Raw genomic sequence first — 23,782 nt, forward strand, 5'->3', positions numbered from 1 at the left:
GAGGAGTGCTCGCCTTAAGGCCAGAGGAGGCGGGGCTCCTGGGGGCCGGGACCGCCCCTGGCCTTAGAAGAGGATAAAAGCCCAGTCAGCCCGGCCCCAGGTTGCGGGAGCAACGTCGTTGTTGGCTTCGGACCTTCCTGCGTTCCTGATTCCTGCTCGGCCTCCTGTTCCTGACTATCCGGTACTCCTGTTCCCTGCTCGGCCTCCTGTCCCCGACCATCCGGTGTTCCTGTTCCCTGCACAGCCTCCTGTTCCAGCGTTCCTGTTCACCGCCCGGCACTCTGCCTCGGACCTTGCCCCTCTTCGTGTGGACTCTGCTACACCCAAGGTACCTTACCCCCGGGACCAGCACAGTTTGCTCCCGCCACCTCCCGCACTCCCCCTTCGTAGGGGTGCGTTCGGGAAGAGCCAGAGGCCATGGCTGAACAGGCGGCTGCACTGGTGGCTTTGGCCCAGGAGAACCAGGCCTTGTCTCACACCGTGCAGCAGCTCAGTGACGCGGTTGAGGCACTTCAGCAACGCTTGGAAGCCCTACCGGCTCCTGGGGCCGACGCCCCGGCTCCGGGCAAGTACCCAGTGGCTTTGCCTGAGAAATTTGATGGTGCCCCGGCCAGCTTTCCCATGTTCCTGGCCCAGGCCAAACTGTATATTCAGGGGCGAGCCCGGAACTTTCCTGACGACCGTACCAAGGTGCACTTTTTGATTAGCTTGTTAAAGGACCAGGCGGCCAAGTGGGCGTTGCCGCTACTCAGGCAAGACTCCCCCTTGCTGGCAGACTATACGGGGTTTTGCAATCGTTTGGAGGCCGCGTTCGGCAACCCCCAGAAAGAGAGTCAAGCCAACCGGGCGATTCGGCATTTGAAACAGGGCAAGTCCACGGTGGCCACATATACCACGGAGTTTCAGCTGTTGGCACAGGACTTGACCTGGAATGACTCGGCACTGCGGGACCAGTATCTCGAAGGGCTTTCGGACGAGGTACTGGACCAGTTGGCCACAATGGAACGCCCCACCACGCTGGACACTCTCATTCAACGGAGTCTACAAATAGACGACCGGTTGGAGGATCGTCGTCAGGCCCGGGGTCGCCGACACTACCAGTTCACGGCACCAGCTTTTTCCGGCAGCCCCACGGTCACAACTGATTTAACGGAGGAGCCTATGCAGCTCGGGGCAGTGCGGCCACGCCTTTCCCCCGCAGAGAAGGCGCGGCGTCGGGATGGAAATCTCTGTCTTTACTGTGGCGGAAGTGGACACTTCGCTCGGTCCTGCCCTGAGAAACGCCAGCCGCAGGGAAACCGCCAACCCCAGTAGCTGATGGCCCTAGCTACCGGGGGTCCCAAACCGTACAGAATGGGCCCGCACCAATGGACTTGCAACATCTTATGGTTTCGGTACGTTTATACCCTCCAGGTGGGCCCTGGATCCTCACCCATGCTTTGGTAGATTCAGGGGCAACCCGCTCCTATATGGACGCTGCTTTTGCCGCCCATCATCAGGTGCCACTTCGGAACAAGCCAGTACCGGTCCAGGTGGAAGCGATTGACGGACGACTTCTGCGGTCAGGTGCCGTTACTCAGGAGACCCAGCCTCTGGTCCTGTGTCTCCAGCAGCACCGGGAGTTGCGAACTTTGGACATTGCCTCTATGCCCCGCTTCCCCCTGGTGCTCGGGATGGACTGGCTGGAAGCCCACAACGTTCAGATTGACTGGGTCAAACGGACCGTGCACTTCCCAGTCCCATGTTCCCATGCTCAATCCGGAACGCTGGCGTCCGCGCCCTCAGAGGAGGCAGCACCCACGCTCCCAGCCGTGTACCAGGACTACCAGGACGTGTTCGAGGAACGGGGGGCAGACCAGCTGCCGCCGCATCGGCCTTTTGACTGCGGCATAGACCTCCAACCCGGAGCGCCTTTACCAGTGAGTCGCTTATATTCCCTAACAGAGCCAGAGCGCGAGGCTTTGCAGGACTTCTTGCGCAAGAACCTGGAGCGTGGGTTCATTAGGCCTTCCACCTCGCCCACCGCGGCACCGGTGCTTTTTGTTAAGAAGAAATGTGGGGAACTCCGCCCTTGCCATGATTACCGAGCCCTGAACAAAATTACCGTCCCAGACCGGTACCCCTTGCCCCTTATCTCGGAGCTGCTGGAGCGGGTGCAAGGGGCACAGGTGTTCACCAAGCTGGACCTCCGGGGGGCCTACAACTTGATTCGGATCCGAGCCGGGGATGAGTGGAAGACAGCGTTTGGGACCCGGTACGGGCAGTTCGAATATTTGGTTATGCCTTTCGGTTTGTGCAACGCGCCTGCTGTGTTTCAACGCTACATCAACCACGTGTTTCAGGACTTGTTAGACAAGTACGTGGTGGTGTATTTGGATGACATACTGATTTACTCCCGTGACCCGGCCCGCCATGAGGGACATGTCCGGACCGTGCTGCAGCGCTTGCGTGAGCACCGTTTGTACGCAAAGCTCAGCAAGTGCGAGTTCCATCAGCGGACTGTGGACTTCCTTGGTCACCGGCTCTCTCCAGATGGGGTGCAAATGGACCCGGGGAAGGTGACAGCGGTTCAAGAATGGGCGGCACCCCGGAACCGCAAGGACCTACAGCGTTTCCTGGGGTTCGCCAATTACTACCGGACCTTCATCGCTGATTATGCTCATCGCACCACCCCGTTGACCCGGCTACTGCGCCCAAAGACGCCGTTTTCCTGGGACAAGGAGGCAGAGGAGGCGTTTCAGGGGTTGAAGGCCTGTTTCCAGAGGGCACCAATCTTACAACATCCTGACCCCTCTCGACCCTTTGTGGTGGAGACCGACGCTTCCAGTACGGCTCTCGGTGCCGTCTTGTCTCAACAGATTGGTCCTGAAGCGCCACTCTTACCCTGTGCCTTCTATTCCCGCCAGCTCCTACCAGCGGAGCGTAACTATACTGTGTGGGAGCGGGAACTACTGGCCATCAAGGTAGCCTTTGAGGTCTGGCGCCACCATCTTGAGGGGGCACGACATCCGGTGGAGGTGAGAACCGACCACCGGAACCTGGAGTACCTCCAGACCACCCGCAAGCTGAACCAAAGACAGATCCGGTGGGCGTTGTTCTTTTCCCGGTTCCAGTTCCGGATCCGCTACATCCCTAGCTCTCAGAATCAGAAGGCGGATGCCCTGTCCCGGAAACCTGAAGACAACGCAGACACGGTACAGCAAGCAGAACCCACCACGATCCTACCTCCGGCTGCATTCCTGGCCACCCAGGAGGCGCAGCCACTGCAGGTTCGGGTGCGGGAACAGCAGCGGGTCGACGCTTGGGCCCAGGAACGACTCCGGGAGCTGGCTGAAGGGTCCAGCCCACAGTATCCGGGGCTGGTCCTGCATCAGGGCCTTCTGCTGCACCACGGTCGTCTGTACATCCCGCCAGGGCCACTACGGCTGGAGGTTCTCCGGATGGCCCATGATGCCCCAGCAGCGGGGCACTTTGGACGGTATCGGACCACCCATCTGGTCAGTCGAGAGTTTTGGTGGCCCCGCCTGAAGGCTGACGTGGCTCGCTACGTTGCTGGTTGTGATGTCTGCCGGCGCGCTAAGGGACCTACCGGGCGACCCCCCGGCCTACTTCAGCCATTGCCAGTTCCACCGCACCCTTGGCACACGGTTTCGTTGGACTTTGTAGTGGACTTACCCTCGTCTCGTGGCTGTACCTGCCTTCTGGTTTTCTCCGACCATTTCACCAAGATGGTGCACTGCGCTCCCTGTCCATCTGTACCCACAGCCAAGGAAACTGCTCAGCTGTACCTTCAGCATGTCTTCCGCCTGCATGGCCTACCTGAGCGCGTGGTGTCCGACCGGGGCGTTCAGTTCACATCCCGGTTCTGGCAAGCACTACACCAGACCCTCGGGACGGAGGTCTGCCTCTCGTCAGCCTATCACCCACAGACCGATGGCCAGACGGAACGGGCGAACGCGGTGCTGGAGCAGTACCTCCGGTGTTACTGCAGCTACCAGCAGGATGACTGGGTCGACCACCTGGCATTGGCGGAGTTCGCCTACAATAACGCGGTGAATGCGTCCACCCAGCAGACCCCGTTCCAGGCCAGTTATGGTTATCATCCACGGCTGTTTCCAGAGGTGCTGCCGACATCCGCAGTCCCGGCGGTGACGGAGTGGCTTCAAGAGCTCCAGTCCCAGCAACAGCTTTTGGTGGAGCAACTGCACCAGGCCAAGGAAGCGTACAAGGCCCAGGCCGACCGCCACCGCCAGGTGGGGCCGGAACTTCGCGTCGGTGACCTGGTTTGGCTCTCCACTCGCCACCTCCACCCCTCTCGACCTTCGCGGAAGTTGGACGCCCGCTTCACCGGCCCGTTCCCTATCGTAGACCAAGTCTCTCCTGTGGCATTTCGTCTCCGGTTACCCGCAACCCTGAAGGTTCACCCGGTCTTCCACAGGTCCCTTTTGAGTCCGGTGGCCCCACCCGACGAGTTCCACCCGAACCGTCCCCGACCGCAGCCAGTGTTGGTTCGGGGAGAGCCTGAGTACGAGGTGGAACGCATCCTGGACTCCCGATACCGCAGGGGAAAGCTGCAGTATCTCATTGACTGGAAGGGGTACGGACCGGAGGACCGTTCCTGGGAACCTGCGGCCAACGTCCACGCACCTGCCTGCCTCCGAGAGTTCCATGCGACGTACCCCGGCAAGCCGGGTCCGGACCCTCGGTTGAGGGGGGGGCCTGGGAGGGGGGATGGTGTGATGGCCTGGGATTCCGATTCGGAGGATGAAACAGAGGAATCCCGGCCTGCACAGGAGTCCCCGCCTCCAGGGCCGGCTGAACTGGGGCAAGGCCTAGATGCTGAAGAGCCTGCACCTGTGGCAGTGCATCAGGAGCTGGCCCCAGGTGAAGCCCTTCTGGCCCCAGAGAGGCTTGACGACTCAGTGGCCACAGGTGAGCCTCCTCCAGGGCCCAGTAACCCTTCGGCCTCTCCTGATCTGCAGAGGTTTAGAGCAGAGAGGCGAAGGGAACTGGTTGCCCCCAGGAGGAGTGCTCGCCTTAAGGCCAGAGGAGGCGGGGCTCCTGGGGGCCGGGACCGCCCCTGGCCTTAGAAGAGGATAAAAGCCCAGTCAGCCCGGCCCCAGGTTGCGGGAGCAACGTCGTTGTTGGCTTCGGACCTTCCTGCGTTCCTGATTCCTGCTCGGCCTCCTGTTCCTGACTATCCGGTACTCCTGTTCCCTGCTCGGCCTCCTGTCCCCGACCATCCGGTGTTCCTGTTCCCTGCACAGCCTCCTGTTCCAGCGTTCCTGTTCACCGCCCGGCACTCTGCCTCGGACCTTGCCCCTCTTCGTGTGGACTCTGCTACACCCAAGGTACCTTACCCCCGGGACCAGCACAGCTGTGAGCCTTTGGCATAGCTCACTAGTCTCTGTACTGTGACTAAGCCTATGTATATGTAACTGAAATAAGTATTCTTCCCATGTTTACACCTCCCTCCCCTGTTGTCCCCCCCCCCCCCACTGTGTCAAATTAAAGATTGTAGACTCTTGTGGACAGAGTCCTGTTCTGTTGAACTTCCTAAAACTTCATGCAAATAGATGTCATAAAGGTAAAGGGACCCAGTCGTGACCGACTCTGGGGTTGCGGCTCTCATCTCGCTTTATTGGCTGAGGGAGCCGGCGTACAGCTTCCGGGTCATGTGGCCAGCATGACTAAGCCGCTTCTGGCGAACCAGAGCAGCGCACAGAAACACTGTTTACCTTCCCGCCAGAACGGTACCTATTTATCTACTTGCACTTCATGCTTTCGAATTGCTAGGTTGGCAGGAGCAGGGACCGAGCAACAGGAGTTCACCCCATCGCGGGGATTCGAACCGCTGACCTTCTGATCGGCAAGTGCTAGGTTCTGTGGTTTAACCCCCAGCGCCACCCGCGTCCCCTAATAGATGTCATAGCAGCAGCAATAAGAGCAGCGGTGATAAAACACCTTTTAAATTCCTGGTTCTTCTGTTTTTGGAATTGCAGACGACACCACAAGGGTACCCCTGGGGGCCGAAGGTGGCTACATCAATGCCAGTTTTATCCGCATGCTGGTGGGGAGTAAGGAATATGTTTATATTGCTTGCCAAGGACCCCTCCCCACCACAGTGGCGGACTTCTGGCAAATGGCTTGGGAGCAGAACTGCACTCTCGTCGCCATGATGACCCAGGAAGTAGAAGGCGAAAAGGTCAAATGTCAAAGGTACTGGCCCGATGTCCTCGGGAAAACCACGATGATCAGCGATAAGCTCCGTCTCGCTCTGGTGAGGCTCCAGCAGCTTAAAGGCTTTGTCATTCGAGTTATGGAGCTAGAGGATATTCAGGTAAGGGAACCGGGTGTCACACTTTGCAGAATGGCTTTGTGGGAGAGGGGAGCTGAGAAGTCGGGGGGTGTGCAAGGTGCAGATTTGCTGTTTCGGTTTTTTCCTAGTATTATTTATTGAACATGTTAGTTGCGTGTCACCCGAAGGTGACATGAAAACATATACTACATAATACCACGAGGAAAAGGGAATATAATACATTAATGTTCATGTAACATAATATCCATGGAAAAACAAACAAACAAAAACCCCAGCTGTATAAATAGCAGTGAACAACGTTAACCATACTAAATAGAGGAGGGAGAACGCTCTAAACGAGATAGCTGCCTGTTGAGTTTTCAAAAAGTGGCAGCTTCTTGCATTTGCTCAGAGACTTGTTACTCTTCACAGAAGCCTCAATTCTTCCTCTTTCTGGTTTTTTTTTTTGTTTTGTTTTAATTTAAAATCTAGACTGGCGAACTCCGGCGTATTTTCCACCTAAACTTTACTGCCTGGCCAGATCATGACACACCTTCTCAGCCAGATGATTTGCTCACCTTCATATCCTACATGAGGCACATCCACAAATCAGGGCCGATCATCACTCATTGCAGCGCAGGCATTGGACGATCAGGGACGCTTATTTGCATAGACGTGGTGTTGGGACTGATCAGCCAGGATCTTGAGGTGAGTAACTATCCATCCTCTTTCCTACAGTTATTTGGCTAGCTTGCTTATTTTGCATCCACCGTTCTTCTAATGCAATGGGTACGAAAGATACAACATCCCCATGGGAAGTAGAGTTTCAGTTTCGATATATACTCAGAGAATTCACAGGTTAACTACCCTAGGTGCCATTTTCTTCTGAGCTTTTAATGTTCCATTTACATTTGCTGTGGGTTAAACCACAGAGCCTAGGACTTGCCGATCAGAAGGTTGGCGGCACGACAGGGTGAACTCCTGTTGCTCAGTCCCTGCTCCTGCCATACTAGCAGTTCAAAAGCACATCAAAGTGCAAGTAGATAAATAGGTACCGCTCTGGTGGGAAGGTAAACGGCGTTTCCTTGCGCTGCTCTGGTTCGCCAGAAGCAGCTTATTCATGCTGGCCACATGACCTGGAAGCTGTACGCCGTACACCGGCTCCTTCGGCCAATAAAGCGAGATGAGCACCGCAACCCCAAAGTCGGCCACAACTGGACCTAATGGTCAGGGGTCCCTTTACACTTTACCTTTAGCTTACTGTTCAGGTCTCTCTGCACTTTAGAAATGTGTGGAAAATAACCACGTGCATTTGTATCATATGGTGCCTCACACCCCTGGACAAGGCTAGCTGCATATCCTTAGCAGAATATGTATCTGACTTGAGCAAGTATTCTCTGGGGTCAGAATTAGATGTTCATCAGTGCACCCAGGCCTACTGGCATCTGTCAGGGATGCGGGTGGCACCGTGGTCTAAACCTCTGAGCCTCATGGGTTTGCCGAGCAGAAGGTCAGCAGTTCAAATCCCTGCAACAGGGTGAGCTCCCTTTGCTGTGTCCCAGCTCCTGCCAACCTAGCAGTTCGAAAGCACGCCAGTGCAAGTAGATAAACAGGTACCGCTCCAGCAGGAAGCTAAACAGCATTTCCGCGCGCTCTGGTTTTTGTCACAGTGTTCCGTTGCACCAGAAGCGGTTTAGTCATGCTGGCCCCATGACCCGGAATGCTATCTGCGGACAAATGCCGGTTCCCTTGGCCTGAAAGTGAGATGAGCGCCACAACCCCATAGTCCGCCTTTGACCGGACTTAACTGTCCAGGGGTCCTTTGCCTTTCCCTTTTACCTTTACTGACTTCTGCCAAACATCTGCAAACAGCAGGGCGAGGGGGCAGCTTACAGTGGAGAGGCAGCAAATGGGAAGAGGGATGCTTAATCATTCCCCCACCTGCAGATGTTCACCTGCAATCACCTGCCCCACCCCAGGGTTACTGGCACATTTCTGCATTCTTGCATTGGAAGGCGGCTATTTAGAGTGCCCTATTCTGGGCCCGGAACGCGGGTGGCGCTGTGGGTAAAACCTCAGCGCCTAGGACTTGCCGATCGTCAGGTCGGCGGTTCGAATCCCCGCGGCGGGGTGCGCTCCCCTTGCTCGGTCCCAGCGCCTGCCAACCTAGCAGTTTGAAAGCACATCAAAGTGCAAGTAGATAAATAGGGACCGCTTACTAGCGGGAAGGTAAACAGCATTTCCGTGTGCTGCGCTGGCTCGCCAGATGCAGCTTGTCACGCTGGCCACATGACCCGGAAGTGTCTCCGGACAGCGCTGGCCCCCAGCCTCTTAAGTGAGATGAGCGCACAACCCTAGAGTCGGACACGACTGGCCCGTACGGGCAGGGGTACCTTCACCTTTTATTCTGGGCCCAAGGAGCAGCACATTGGGGCACATAAAAGCAGGCCAGTTGCCACAGCACCACGGAGAGTTCCAAGTGAGCAGCTTGCTCTGTAAAGGACTGAGGCCTTTGTGTTCAGCCCACCTCTCCTGTGTTGGAGAACTTCAGACTCTTAAAGAGCCAGCCTTTTGGTTTGAAGGCAGACACTTCCTGTTTGCTCCATAGCCCTCTTGCCTAGTGTATTCCTTGGACCACTCTGCTGGCAAGGCATTGTGGGAGGCTCTTCGTTCTTCAGGAGATGGTGAGGGTCACGGCTCTGGTTCTATAGACTGATTATTTGGAGATCTAACTCAGCAGCTTCCTGCCAATCCAAGCAGCCCTTGATCACCACTGACTTCCTCAGAGTCAGAAACCTAATGGAACTTCTCATTAGGGTCCCTGTAGCCATTGATTCAGTGCCTTGGTCACTGTTTAGAGTCTGGGGTCATGGCAAAGAAGGGGTTTCTGTGGAGGTTAAGCATCCACCTGCCACTGCCCTGCTGGAAATCTCCTCCTCGCCCTAGAGGTGTTTTGCAAAGGCCCAGAGCCAAGACTGCTGCTGAACATGTACAGACTGCCTTGGAGACAGTTTGTTAAGGGTACCGGAAACAGTAACTCGTGAGGGATAAGCACCCGTTCCTAAGATCCTTTGGGGAACGCCATGTACTGTAAATGAGGTTTATTTGTATGTCATGTGTGCAGTCCTCGTTTTAGCCCTTGCACTGGTGCACTCTTCTAGAACACTTCATCAGGTTCCTTTCCAGACCAGTGGTGCCTAACAGCTTCTCCTCTTTTTCCTTTGTCAGTTTGACATCTCTGACGTGGTACGCACAATGCGCTTGCAGAGGCACGGCATGGTGCAAACGGAGGTACGTGTGTCCTAACTCAGTTTCGCTTCCGGTTTCTTCGGGAGCTTTTCTCCCGCGTATCCCTCTGAACGGCAGATCAGAGAGCAGGAAGGCGAGGAAATTTCAAAACAAGGAACTTGGATACACTGCATATCTCTGCAGGCAGGTTTGGCACCTACGAGTGCGTTTGCACTTTTGCAGGTGCTGTGTGTAATCTGAGCCATTTAATCCGTGAGACCAGAATGTGGAGGGGATTAAGGATCACGATGCATTCGTAAGGCCCAAGTTCTAGTCCTTAGCATTGCTGCTTGAAGGATTTCGGGTAGCGATTCTGGAAACAGCTTCCACCAGAGTAACTGGAGAGCTTGTTAGAATAGACAGTCTTGGACTGGCTGGCTCAGCCTGTCTCCAGACTGCCTCTGTTTTGCAAGTGGGATTCAATTGTGGGTTTTTTTTTTTGCAATCTAAGCACTCTTGCGCAACAAACCCACTTTTTTAAAAAAACAACCAGGTAAGGAAAGTGACAAAAAATGCATGATGTGAGATGAAGTGAGGTTACAGGGAACCAGGCAGAGGGCCTTCTCGGTAGTGGCGCCCGCCCTATGGAACGCCCTCCCACCAGATGCGAAGGAAATAAGTAGCCATCTTATCTTTAAAAGACATCTGAAGGCAGCCCTGTTTAGGGAAGTTTTTAATATTTAATGCTGTGTTGTTTTTAACACTCGATTGGAAGCCACCCAGAGTGGCTGGGAAAACTCAGCCAGATGGGTGGGGTATAAATAATATATTATTATTATTATTATTATTATTATTATTATTATTATTATTATGACAATCAATTGACAGGAAGTTGTATAGCCTTCATGCAGACAAATCCAGATGGATGCTCAGTAACAGGCATGCAAACAAATCAGAATGAACACACCATAAAGAGATTGGCTGGAAATAACTTCAGGTGGCTGTGAAAACAACCTTTCTGAAGCCTTGGAGAGCTAATGCTAATTCATTTAGACCAGGAGTCACCAGCCTTTTGGGGGTTCTAAGGAAATATTGTGGGTGGGCACCACAAAAATATGTATATCCATTTCATGGGTTGCGGAAGGGACTGTTGATGGACAAGCCCTCCCCCCCCATAGAAAAATCAGCAAAGCACCTACAAGGGCACGTCCCCAAAAAACAAGCAAACAAAGAGCAGGCAGTATCCCCACCCCAAAAAGAAAATTCCCGCAACCAGCAAACCCAGAAGACCAAATATTGGAAGCGGGCCCCTGCAGGTACCTGTGGGTAATGTGGGCATTCAGGGTCCCAGTTACTAGGCCAGATGGACAGAGGAACCTAGAAGCAGAGTCAGCTGTGTTATAATGAGTCACAATATTGGTACTTCTAGCTGAGCATTGGTTACTCTGATGGGCAACAGCTCTCCAGCGTATCAAACGGGTCTTTACTAGCCCTGCCTAAAGACACAAGGGGGTGAACTTGTTCTACAGTTGAGCTAGGTCCCTCCCCCCCAAATTGCTTCCATACAAAACGGCATAAGGCCTTCACGGTTCCTATTCTCTTGGTTTGGGCCCATTAGCAGGGCACTGACTGAACAAAGCAGGTTCCTATTTGGTTTTCGGGGGGGGGTGCACTAGATTAATAATGCTGGTCTTGCAGTGTTCCCCTTGAGCAGCATGGATGGTTGGCGACAGGAAAGGGGTGCAGACGGTGGGGTTGGATTTGTGACTTCAGCCCCCTTCTGAACCACCTGAAGGTTGTGAGAATGGATGGCACACTAGTTAAAGGCCCAATTGAAGAAAGAGAGCAAAGCTCTACACCAGTGTAATCTGTGGGGTGAAAGATTAGGATGCAGCAGTGGACTCTACTGCAGCTGCTTTTTTGCAGTTCAGAACTGGTGTTCCCGTGAGTTTACACGCCGTTTCCTCCTTTTGCAGGACCAGTACGTTTTCTGCTATCAAGTTATCCTGTACGTCCTAAAACGGCTCCAAGCGGAAGAAAAGCCAAGAAGCAACTAAGCTGTTACAAGTCGAAGATGCATTTAAGGGGGGGAAATAAGGTTCTTGAATAATTTGGGCATATCTACACTACAGAGTTAAAACAAGTTAAATGTCTATGTGAGGGCTCCCTAGGGGAAAAGTAGTTTGGTGACAGACTTGAGACTGGGATACTCAGCGCCCTCATCAAACTACAAGTCCCAATAATTCTTTGGGGGGAAGCCATGGCAGTTAAATTGGTGTGAAACCAGTACGTGTGTGTGTGTGTGTGTGTGTGTGTGTGCGTGTCCGTGTGCGTGAATGTAGTGTAGCTGTGCCCTAGGTGAGCTCTGCCAATAGGATTCCAGTTCCAGTCTCTATCGAGTACCACTATAACCCCCTCTTTTTTCAACAGGTTGGGGGTCTTTGTGCGCCATATATATTTAATAACGCTGCAATTTTTTTGCAGCTTTTTCGAACTATGGTAAGCAATTGACACATTTTTTAAAAAGGAAAAAAAAAAAAACCCTGCTTCCTATTTTTAAAGAAGTATTACGTTTTCTCTCCCTCCCAACTATTTTATAGTATATTTCTGATGCAAGGGATGGGCGGTTGGGAAATGAAAACAGTATTTTATCCTGGTGGTCTTTCTTACTGGTAATTTTTTATTAGTCTGTTTTTAAGCGTTTTGTTTATAGCAGAGCAGTCTTTTCCCCCAGCATTTTTAATACAGTAGAGCTTTTTATAGAAAATACTTGAAATCAGTATTTAAGCTTTACAGAACAACTTAACTAGCATAAGGAACAATAGCAAACGTTTACTGTATTACACAATGTTTACTTTATATAGAGTCTTGTGTATATATTTATATACTTTTACAAAAAAAGTTCAATTATCAGATGTCTAAGCTTATAACTGCTGGGACGTCTCCACAGTGTAAATAAAACACTTTAAAAAGAGAGTTCATTTTCATACGTCTTCTGTCAATTTGACCTGTTTTTCTCTTCAGCCTCAGATCCTTCTTGCTTTGATCAAGTTTTGGGTGGGGTGGCATCAGACCTTACAGGCCGCCCATGCCTAGATGACACTCTGTTCCCTTTTATGGCTTTGCCCTACAGAAGCTGACCTGATAAATATGCAATCTAACTAACTCTGACTGTTAACCTTCCCAAGTTTTTCTGCATTTGAAGCCAAAATGTCTGAACAAGCAAACCAAGCATGAAAGACATGATGTCACATAGAAGAGGGAGAAAGGTTGTTTTCTGCTGCTCCAGAGAAGCGGACATGGAGCAATGGATCCAAACTACAAGAAAGAAGATTCCACCTAAACATTAGGAAGAACTTCCTGAGAGTAAGAGCTGTTCGACAGTGGAATTTGCTGCCAAGGAGTGTGGTGGAGTCTCCTACTTTGGAGGTCTTTAAGCAGAGGCTTGACAACCATATGTCAGGAGTGCTCTGATGGTGTTTCCTGCTTGGCAGGGGGTTGGACTCGATGGCCCTTGTGGCCTCTTCCAACTCTATGATTCTATGACTCTAGACTTGGAGAAACATACAGAGAGAACCTCCAGGGGAACAGCCAATGATAAAGGTGGCAAGCGTGTCGATTGACTTCGCAGGGAAGTTGATAGCCAAAATATAGGCTGTCAGAGGCATCAGCCCAAATTGGCACATCATCCCCACAGCGATGCCTGATGGCCTCTTGATGTGGCCCCACATCTTCTTCATATCTGTAGCGCAACCCATGGAGAACAGAATAAAACCCGTGATAATTGCTACCACAATGGAAAAAAACCAGATCATATATTGTACTTCCATAATCTTGCCCGTCTGTATTGCCGCTTGTTCCGTTGTTAGTATACGGGATGCCACCGGAGTTGTTTGCCATCCTCTTTCCACGTTAGTCCCAGTCTTCTCCTTTGCAGTTGAGTACTAGGAATTACTGAAGTTCATCCCATCAGGTTACCTTTACTGGGAATTGTTAATAGGGAACAACAGCACACACAGAGAATGCCTGTTGCCATTGACTACCTCAGCAAGCCCTTACTAATCAGATAAACTTAGGGCCAAACGAGATTTGACATTTGTCATATAACAACATTGCATAGCTGATTTTTGAGAAATGGTCAGTGCTGAGGATTCTGAGCTATCTTCTTTCTTCTTCTTTGGCGATCACTCATAGCCGAGTAAGATTGTCTTCCATAAACACGGTTTTAACAATGAGTCCGTAAGTGACCGTGGAGGCCAATTCTGGATCCACATGTCCTTCCACAGTGGAGACATTGGTTTCCGGGTGGGAGTTGATCACTGTATGGATTTGCCAAGCGTGCCTTCCTCTTAGCACGTTTCTCCCTTGCATCGAGTGTCTTCAAAACCCATGACACCTTTGGTAAAGGCTGTTCTCTCATTGGAGCTCGCAGGCCAGTGTCTCCCAGTTGTCAGTGTTTATACTACATTTTTTTTAGATTTGCCTTGAGAGAGTGTTTGAACCTCTTCAGTTGACAACTAGCATTACACTTTCCATTACACTTTTAAGTTCGGAATAGAGTAGTTGCTTTGGAAAACAACCATCAGGCATCCGCACAACATGGCCAGTCCAATGAAGTTGAAGAATCATTACTTCAACACTGGTGATCTTTGCTTCTTCCATTACACTGATATTAGTTTGCCTGTCTTCCCAAGTGATGTGTAAAATTTTTCGGCGACACCTTTGATGGAATCTTTTGAGGAGTTGGAGATGGCGTTTATAAGTGGTCATGCATAAGGTTGGTAGTACAATAGCTTTGTAAACAAGCATTTTGGTTTCCCTGCGAATGTCCTGGTCTATCAGGATTGTGGCCCAGCAGGAGGTTACTTTAATCCTTTACTCCCGGCATGATCCTGATTAAAATGAGAGGCTCCCAAATTGTTATACACAATGGGAAGAAAACTTGCATTGGCACCAATGAGACCTTTATTCCCATTGCAAGTAGCAGCTGCCTAGTTTCCATTATTGTAGGGGGTCCATTTTTAAGCCCCTATCCCCTATCTGGCTTAGGCTCCTCAAGACAGCAAATTATTTTAATGTCAGTCAGCTGTGCAATGCAAAGCTATGGGGGAAATGTCACATCTTGTTTGCCCTAATCATGATTGCAAGATCTGGATCTGTGGGGTGGGCTTCAAAAAATGGATGTTTTGGCTGGAAATATCATACTAGAAAAAGGTCATGACTGGAGGACAGGGATGGCTGGAAGAGGAGGTGGAGCCCACACAAAGCAAATGCCTCATTTATTTGTATCAAAGGTAAGACTTTTATATTGCTCCCACTTTGTCCCAGGCCCTGCCCATTTGGCCCTTAGAAAGTTGAATAGAGGAAAATACGGCTCTGTTTTACTGAAGTTCTCGCTCCCTTTTAATATTTTGAATATCATTATTAGCCTGTTTTAATAGTATTGCTATCTAAAGTCATTGATATAAGAAAAATTGTTTAAATCAAAGGCACAGCACACCCAGCTAATAAAATTATGGCAATATGGTGATGATAAATTCTGGAGCTTAAATGATCAAGTGGGTAATGTTTTCATGGCATCTCTGGGTCACCCCCAACCCTACGCAATTCTTCTGACCAGACCGGATCAGTTTATGGTGTGCAGTTTGCTGTTCCAACAGGGGTAAGGAGTGTCAGACCTCGGGCCAAATCTGGCCCTCTACTTCTCTTCATGTGGCCCTCAGAACTTTCCCTAGGACATATCTCTCACTGGCTCCATTTTGCACCCCAAGTACTTTTGTCTGGCTGGGATGAACTCTGATAACGCCTCTTGCCTGTCTGGATGAAGGGGGTAAATGAGTGTTTGTACAAACTAGGCTATTCTCCAAAGGTAAAATTCACACCTGTTGCCCCGCCCACTTTCCCCTCTGCCCCGCCCACCACAGGCGTATGGCCCTCATAAGGTCACCCAGATGGGAATGTGGCCCTTGGAATGCAAAAATGCCCCTGCCCATCCCTGCTGTTGAAGATTGCATGAAGCAGCCCATTCCACTAACTGTGGTTAGGGGAAATTGTCTGTGAAGCCTTCCCATCTCTTCCTTGCAGCTGGAAGAGAAGCGGAAGAAGGAGCAAATGAGCCAAAAGCTCATGCATGCATTTATAAACCATTATTTATCATTACATCTGACCAGGACCATAGCATCGTTCTTTGTCCTGCCTTCCCTGCATTGACCACCATTAGGCATTCGGGACTGGTTTTCCAATTCGGTTTTTAATAATTTGAATTACGTTACTAGATACACATGATCTTATTAAGGCTGCGGAAAGCCCTTTGTTAGCCTGCTCACTTTGTGCACTGATGTGGTGAATAGCTTCTCTACTGTCGATATAACCACCATAAACACGAGTCAAACCTAGTTGGGACCACTTGGTGGCAGTGGTCTCCTTGCCAAATAGATCCTGCGTTTCAGTTCGGACTCCACTTGCTGTGCTAACTTGCAGTGAAGTTCAATCTTCTCAAGTCTTTGGCGTTGCAAAATCCGGTTGAATTCTATTGCTAAGATTAGAAAACAAAAGAGAAGAATGGAACAAGATTCTCATAGAAACACAATTCTTTAGACATGTAGACCAGGAGTTAATGGACTACAATTCTAATTGTTCTTCACTATTGGCTATGTTGGCCACAGGGCTGATGACAATCCATCATCATCATCATCATCATCATCATTAAATTGTGTATGCTGCCCTCCATCCAAAGATCACAGGGCAATTCACAACTTAAAAAAAAATACATAATATAACAAAAACCAAACCAAACTAAACACATAGCCTCCCTCAGACACATTTAAAAGGCCATAGGATGTTAATCAGCCAAACGCCTGATTGAAGAGAAACATTTTTACCTAGCACCTAAAGATATGTAATGAAGATGCCAGGTGAGTCTCCCTGGGGACAGAATTCCACAAAGGGGAATCACAGAAAATGTCCATTCTTGTTTGGCAAACATTCTTATCCCTAAGATAAAAACACAACATTGGGTTCTCACCACTGCCTGTAACTGAATATTTAAAGTTCTTTTGCAAATGAATATGGTACAAAATTAAGGAAGAGGTCACTGAATGCTTGTTTAGATTAAAGGTAGTTCCATTGACTATGGAATTAAACCAATGGCCCTCTCCTAGCAGTAAATTCCCCCCAGCACCCTCCAGTCCACAAAGTCCACGTATGTACCTTGTACAGAAGGGATGGGCGCTTTCAAAATAGTTTTCACAGGCCTCAGGTGGAAGGGAGAGCCCCAACAGATGTCATGATGGAGAGGGTTAATGATCTTTTCTGCAGATGCTAGCAACAAACGCCTTGTTAGTTCAGCAAATTCAAAACGGTTGTGCCTGAAATGTCAGCATTACAATTAGAGGTATGCATTTGGCAAGGGAATTCCAAAAAGTGCATATAAAATTGTGCCTAAATTGGTTTTAGAACACTCCTCTTCCTCTGTTGCTTTCGCCACCAGAGGGAAATCCCTGCCAGTTACCTAATATGGCACCTGCAAAAGGCTTCACTCGATATCTCCTCAAAAATCCATAATGTACAGGACGGAAAGACTGTTTGCTCCCCCTGTTCCATTCCTGTTTGCTTGACTTTGTCCACACTGAACACCTCTCCTTAAAGCATACGCACATTTCACTGAATGCCAAGATTGGACACCCACTCTCCCTTCTGTTCCAAGCAGAACAGAGTTGCAAAAAAACCTTTTCTGTGTAGCAGGAACCCCCCCCCCCATCATTCAGTTTGTACAAACTTCACACACACTCACACTCACACACTACATACGCTACACTTCTGTTAGAAATTCATAGAAAATCAACCATACATCGGATTTGCACTGTTCCACTTTTATTTTACTCCATGAAGGAAAGACTACAAAATGGGGAAGGTTTGATACAGGGCGCCATAATCCCTTCACCATACCAGCACATCCACAGGAGCCCTGCCCAGTTGCTATGCCAACCCTGATGATCCCAGACAGAAGACAATCAAGATCACAAAGAACTTGCATATAGGAGTGGATTCAGCACGGACTGGAACAAAGGACAATGATCAGATCTTCCCTCAGGGGGCAGGAAACTGCGACTACCTTTTGTCTTCAGAAAATGACTCATGGGGAGGGGTAGAAGGGAACCAGCCAGGTGACAGGACACTCAGGTTACCACCACAACTCCTCCCTCAACCCCTCCTTTCTGTAATGTATGCATGATGCTTCTGGGGGTGGGCTTGACCTAGAGGAGGGGAATTTCAAAAGTTTTTATAAGGTTTTGCACACCATTTTCTGTGTCTTTCCTCTCTCTTGCAAGTGAGGGGAACACCCTGTTGCAACAGTTCAATAAAGGCCAAGCCTACAGGCTGCTGATTTGCTCCAATTTACTCTGGTTGGTGTCTTTACTTTTTGTCCAAGGGAGCCCTCGGATTTTTCCGGTAACATCTGTGTGTGAGTGCAACAGTGACTGACCTAGGTGTCTTTTTCCCATTGATGGAGGTGTGTGCTAATGGGGAGGGGTTTGCCCACATCATTTTGTGGTCCTGTCTCTTTTTCTGCTCTTTTAGGTGTGCCGCCCATTTTGGGTTGTGTCACATCCTCACAGCAGCCAGTTTGTGACTGGTCCCCACAAATATTTGTCAAGATTCCAAATGCGTCCAGCACCCTGGAAAGGACAGTGATCGTGTTTCTAATCTGTACATGTCTCTGAAGATTTTAAGATAGAAGGAACTCTATTTGAACAATGCAGTGAAAAATACATACACTTTATAACCACTGTCTTTCAAGACAGATTCTCTTTTCTTCTTCCTGTGAAAATCAAATTCCATGATGGGTGGATGGTGCTGTGTGTTTACACCTGCACTTCAGAAACAGCTGGATATCCTATTGTGCTCACCTGTAATAGAAAAATAAGTGGAACACCCCAGAGGACAGGATCACACTTCAAAACGACCTTGACAGATTAGAGAACTGGGCCAAAACAAACAAGATGAATTTTAACAGGGAGAAATGTAAAGTATTGCACTTGGGCAAAAAAAAATGAGAGGCACAAATACAAGATGGGTGACACCTGGCTTGAGAGCAGTACATGTGAAAAGGATCTAGGAGTCTTGGTTGACCACAAACTTGACATGAGCCAACAGTGTGACGCGGCAGCTAAAAAAGCCAATGCAATTCTGGGCTGCATCAAAAGGAGTATAGCATCTAGATCAAGGGAAGTAATAGTGCCACTGTATTCTGCTCTGGTCAGACCTCACCTGGAGTACTGTGTCCAGTTCTGGGCACCAAAGTTCAAGAAGGACACTGACAAACTGGAACGTGTCCAGAGGAGGGCAACCAAAATGGTCAAAGGCCTGGAAACGATGCCTTATGAGGAACGGCTAAGGGAGCTGGGCATGTTTAGCCTGGAGAAGAGGAGGTTAAGGGGTGATATGATAGCCATGTTCAAATATATAAAAGGATGTCACATAGAGGAGGGAGAAAGGTTGTTTTCTGCTGCTCCAAAGAAGCGGACACGGAGCAATGGATCCAAACTACAAGAAAGAAGATTCCACCTAAACATTAGGAAGAACTTCCTGACAGTAAGAGCTGTTCGACAGTGGAATTTGCTGCCAAGGAGTTTGGTGGAGTCTCCTTCTTTGGAGGTCTTTAAGCAGAGGCTTGACAACCATATGTCAGGAGTGCTCTGATGGTGTTTCCTGCTTGGCAGGGGGTTGGACTCGATGGCCCTTGTGGTCTCTTCCAACTCTATGATTCTATGATCCATGCAAGGGCAGGAAAGACGCTGCTACTAGCTTTAGTATGTGGTGATTATAGCGTTAATGACTCGCCAGAGTCACCCAACTTCCTTGCAAATGAAAAAGCTTTCAACAAATTGTGTATTGGGACATGGCAGGACCTACATGGTCTGTCCATCTCATGGTGAACTATAATTTTCTCAGAGGCAAGTTGTGGGGAAGCTAGCATTGTGCTATACAATACGTACAAGAAAGAATGGAAGTTAATATATAGGCCAGGCACTTCAAATTCCCACTTGGCCATGAATCTCACTGAATGACATTGGGCTAGTTGTTGCCTCTTGGCCAAAGCTGCCTCACAGTCTTGCTGGGGATATTAAATGAGTTGGGGGGAAATGGTGTGTCTCAACTGTTGCCCCTCTCCCACCCCAGCATGAGGGAGTGTGGCTCTAACACTGAGAACAGTTTCCTGCTCCTGTTGTAAGACAGCTTTGTAGGTGCCCTACACTGCAATCCTAAATATATTTACTCAAAAGCAGATCGTGCAATTGTTATAAGAATTCTAAGGTATCAAATATAGAATAAATGTCCACAAGGTAAAACACACATGCGTAAGTATCTAAACCACATGTCTCAAATAGTGCAGGAGAGCAATCCTGAAGCCATCTTGATTCTTAATGACCCCAAACATTTCCTCTGTGAAGGAAATATCTTGGAAAAACCTTTCCCAGTAGTTCTTTTCACTTACAAATCCTTCAAACCCTTCTGTCTTAAGAGCGTATTTTGTGGATTCTAGAACTAAAGTATTTATTTACCATATCAAAAAGTGGCCAGGTAATGCAATCAGTAAAACATTGTCAGTTATCTTGGCAGACAGGAGACATGTGTAAGACTCTTTGGCTGGTCTTTGGCTAAGGGGTTGGGCAACTATTAAAAAGCTCTTGTCTGACTTAGGGGACTCAGTCCCTTGAAGAGCTGGGCAGCAAAAGCCAAACCCCATTTTTCCTATAACACTATATAACTTGCTCCCTAAAGTGTGTTTAGGATTGTAATTATAAAGGCACTTGGGGTCTGTATCAAACAACAAAAGTCTGTCATGTATTATAAATAGCTTAATTAATTTTCCTGCTGGGTTGGCAATAATGGTTCCCTGTTGTGTTTGCTACTCACTTTTTTCATAATCAATGATGGCCAGCTTAGTAACTTTCTCTTCCCCCTCACAGGTCCATTTCTCATGAGGACCTTAATTTTTGCCCTCCAGCCTGTCCTGTTGCCTCTGACATTTCCCACAGGTTTGCTTCTGATGTAATAAAGAGTATTGTATTTGTAAGGCATATGGCTGGAGGCAAATATGCTAAAATAAACTGAGGCGATACTACAAACTGATATTGGTGTATTTATTACTTTGTCATACATTTCCCTAGAAAACTGGGGCGAGGTTAGCAAGATTTATTTGAGACTCCACTTTGCCAAACAACATAAATGGAATCAACTGATGTTTAATGACCAATGTTTTATAGTGTTCTGATGTTAATAAGGTAAAGGGACCCCTGACCATTAGGTCCAGTCGTGACCGACTCTGGGGTTGTGGCGCTCATCTCGCTTTATTGGCCGAGGGAGCCGGCATACAGCTTCCGGGTCATGTGGCCAGCAGGACTAAACTGCTTCTGGCGAACCAGAGCAGCACACGGAAACGGCGTTTACCTTCCCGCCGGAGAGGTACCTATTTATCTACTTGCACTTTGTGCTTTCAAACTGCTAGGCTGGCAGGAGCAGGGACCGAGCAACGGGAGCTCACCCCATTGCAGGGATTCGAACCACCAACCTTCTGATCGGCAAATCCTAGGCTCTGTGATTTAACCCACAGCGCCACCCGGATCCTCTGTCTGATGTTAGTATTGCTTGTCTATTTGTTTGTTGAGGATTGTTCTGAAGAAAAAAAGTTTTCCCTCCAAGCGGCTTTACAAACACATAAAAGCAAAATGCAATTGATACACGAACTATAGATAGATAAAAATATATGCAGCACATATTTCAGATAAAGGCAGCATGAAATTAATTACGTCAAGGATTAGGAATTTAACAAAAGTCTTAGGATAATAAAAAGGATTTTGCCTGGTGCTAGAAAGATAACAAAATAATCGCCGGGCCAATCTCCCTGGAGAGAGCATTCCATAGTCTGGATTTCCCACCAGACATTTTGGCACCTGAGGTGAACTACAAAATGGCTTTTACCACACCAGGGAACAAGTGGGGAGTGAAGATATACTCCGGGAATAAGAGGTGGGTGGGAAATAAAATCAACCTTACCCAAGAGTTAAGGTGGGAAGGCTGTACACGGGGCAGAAGGGGGCCTGTTCTGAATCACAGAGGGTGGGTTCCTCTGCCATTTCCCCCCGTAGGGATAAAAGGAGGCCATCAGCACCTCCAAATTAGCTTTAAAGGCGCCATTTGGGGAAGGGCTGCTGAGGAGGCAGCAAATATGGACTCCAAAGAGTGTGTGGCAGCCATTGCTGCCACAGTGGCAACAGCAGCAGCAGGTGATACATTCTTTGGAGGACAGACCGTCTGCCCCTGTAGATCCTTCCGCCTGAGGCAGTTGCTACACCTTGCCTCATGGGTGGGCCAGGCCTGATGTCACCACTGAGAAGGTCCTGTATTGTAGCACCCTGCTTGTGGTTAACGCTTAGCTGGAATGAAATATTCAACGCAGCAATAGAGAAATTAAAAGAAACTCAGTAAAAAGAAACCTCTTCATTATACACCCCCCTTTCCCAGCCAGCTGCTTTTCCCATTAGCTCTTTGCCCTTTAACCTTAGGAAAATATGACTAGAGTCTGATGGGAGGCACATGGTATTATTTTCTGTTAAACAATAAATCTTACTATTTACCAACTCTTAATTAGTGTTTTTGCAGCTTGATTGTATTCTGTAATATGTAGGGTCAGTATAACCATTGCTCCCAGCCTGTAATTCCCTTTTACAACTTTGAGAAACGTGTCTCCTGCTACTGCTATAAATCAAGGGGGCCCTTGTCCAGGAGAGCAGGAAGAGTACTTAGCCAGCTGGATTTTGCCTGGCATGAAACATACAAACATTTGCAAATATATTTTTAAGCTCATTTTAAAATACAGACCTTGATCAGATGCCTCAGTATCTCATTGCCACTCCCTTAACGATAGTGGGAGTGCAGAGGCAGAGCTGTCTTTAGCATATGCGGCGTTGGAGTGCAAAAAAAACTGCCCAGCGCCCCCATTTGGGGGGGGGGCAGGCCAAAGTTGTTGAGCGTCTTTTGGGGGGGCAGCTCAGAGTTGTTGAGCTTTGGGGGGGCACGCAACTCTCTCCCATGCCACTGCGGATGAAGGGAGGAGAGGAACAATCCCCGCAGAGGTTTGGGCAGGAAGCTGTGTGCCTCGTGTGAGCAGTGTGCGTGTGCTGGACGGGCCTCTTGTTGACCTGCCACTCCCAGGTGCGCAGGAGGGCAAAGCCAGCCAGCTGCCCCAGCGCCCGCAGCAGAAAAGCCTGCGGCGCTCCGACGAGCTCTGCTCTACTCGGCAGTGGCTATCGGCTGGCCTGGCTGTTCAATCCCCGGACTCCAAATCTCGACCCCGGACTCTTGTCCTGGCGCTTCTGAGAGCCTGTTGCTCGAGCGCCCTGCACCCCTAGCGCCTATGGGTAAGCCGGCCCTGTGCAGAGGTAAACCTCGAAAGATAATCTTCAGGGAGAATTAGAGGGTATCCAAAACAGAAAGTACAGAAAGAATGGAAAATCTATAAAGTGTATTTGGAAAAGCATTACAATAACAAATATCTCCTGGCAGAAATAGAATGATCCCTGTAAAACAACAAACTTAATGTTTTTTGATATCTGACAAAAAGAAAGAAAGAAATACAGTAATTTGGAACTGTGTGTGAAAAAATTGTAGAAATAATAACACAATGATTTGTTTTGTGTTTTTTCTTCTTTTCTTTTTTCCTCTCTCCCTTCCCCTCACTCCCTCCTCGTCCTTCTCCTTCTTCTTCTTTCTCTTCTTTTTTCTTTCTTTGTGTTTCCCATCTTGGTCTTTCTCTTTTTGATGTGTTAAGAAAGAGATAAAAAGATAAGAGTGTAATATGAAAACCTCAGTAAGTTAAAAGTGATGTTATGTAAAAAAAAATTTTTTTTACAATTTATATATTGTTAAAATGGTTAATTGTAAAAGAACTGAGGTAGCAACTACTGTGGGGTTTTTTTCTTTGTTAATGTTGAATTCTAAATAATAATAATAATCTTCAAAGTATAGAAATAAAGGTGATCCAAAGTGACAGGGCTGTATCCCACCTCACACATACACATACACACATACACAAACACACACCATTGGGAACTTCTCCCAGCAGCAGGACATGGGAAAGAGCCTCTTCTGGAGATCTTAAGGCAATTAAATAAAATGTTCTAGCCATGCAGACTATTCCACTCCCTATCAAAAACCCTTTTTATTCCCTTCAACACTTCTAACACGTACCGT

At 48.9% G+C, this 23,782-nt stretch overlaps 2 protein-coding genes across 18 annotated transcripts in view; one reads left to right on the forward strand and one right to left on the reverse strand.

Annotated features, from left to right (window-relative positions):
- PTPN13 (protein tyrosine phosphatase non-receptor type 13) overlaps positions 1–12,502 on the forward strand; it is a 170,088-nt gene extending 157,586 nt beyond the window's left edge. For all 17 annotated transcript variants that reach the window (XM_083398108.1, XM_083398120.1, XM_083398124.1 and 14 more), the window contains 4 exons: positions 6,003–6,340; positions 6,791–7,006; positions 9,527–9,589; positions 11,503–12,502. In XM_083398108.1, coding sequence (XP_083254234.1) covers positions 6,003–6,340; positions 6,791–7,006; positions 9,527–9,589; positions 11,503–11,583 — 698 coding nt within the window. In that variant the 3' untranslated portion in view covers positions 11,584–12,502. The remainder of the gene's footprint in view (positions 1–6,002; positions 6,341–6,790; positions 7,007–9,526; positions 9,590–11,502) is intronic.
- Positions 12,503–15,757: 3,255 nt separating this feature from the next.
- Positions 15,758–20,588, reverse strand: LOC310657741 (uncharacterized protein C4orf36 homolog). Its single transcript, XM_083398861.1, has 4 exons — positions 20,447–20,588; positions 18,303–18,435; positions 16,736–16,893; positions 15,758–16,061 (listed from the first exon to the last, which is right to left on the reverse strand). Exons 2-4 carry the CDS (start codon positions 18,365–18,367, stop codon positions 15,919–15,921), a joined length of 366 nt encoding a protein of 121 aa, XP_083254987.1. The 5' UTR covers positions 18,368–18,435; positions 20,447–20,588; the 3' UTR covers positions 15,758–15,918.
- Positions 20,589–23,782: the final 3,194 nt, after the last annotated feature.

Source organism: Podarcis tiliguerta (genome assembly GCF_965153285.1).
Source record: "Podarcis tiliguerta genome assembly, chromosome: 9".
Taxonomy (NCBI): Eukaryota; Metazoa; Chordata; class Lepidosauria; order Squamata; family Lacertidae; genus Podarcis; species Podarcis tiliguerta.

What these genes read in the sequence shown, in the direction of transcription:
- LOC310657741 (XM_083398861.1), bottom strand. Translation starts at nt 18,367, where the DNA reads ATGGAATTTGATTTTCACAGGAAGAAGAAAAGAGAATCTGTCTTGAAA. An exon ending in AAAGACAGTGGTTATAAAGT is followed by an intron (nt 16,894 to 18,302) that starts GTATGTATTTTT and finishes CTGACATTTCAG; the next exon opens with GCACAACCGTTTTGAATTTG. An exon ending in GCCCATCCCTTCTGTACAAG is followed by an intron (nt 16,062 to 16,735) that starts GTACATACGTGG and finishes TTCTAATCTTAG; the next exon opens with CAATAGAATTCAACCGGATT.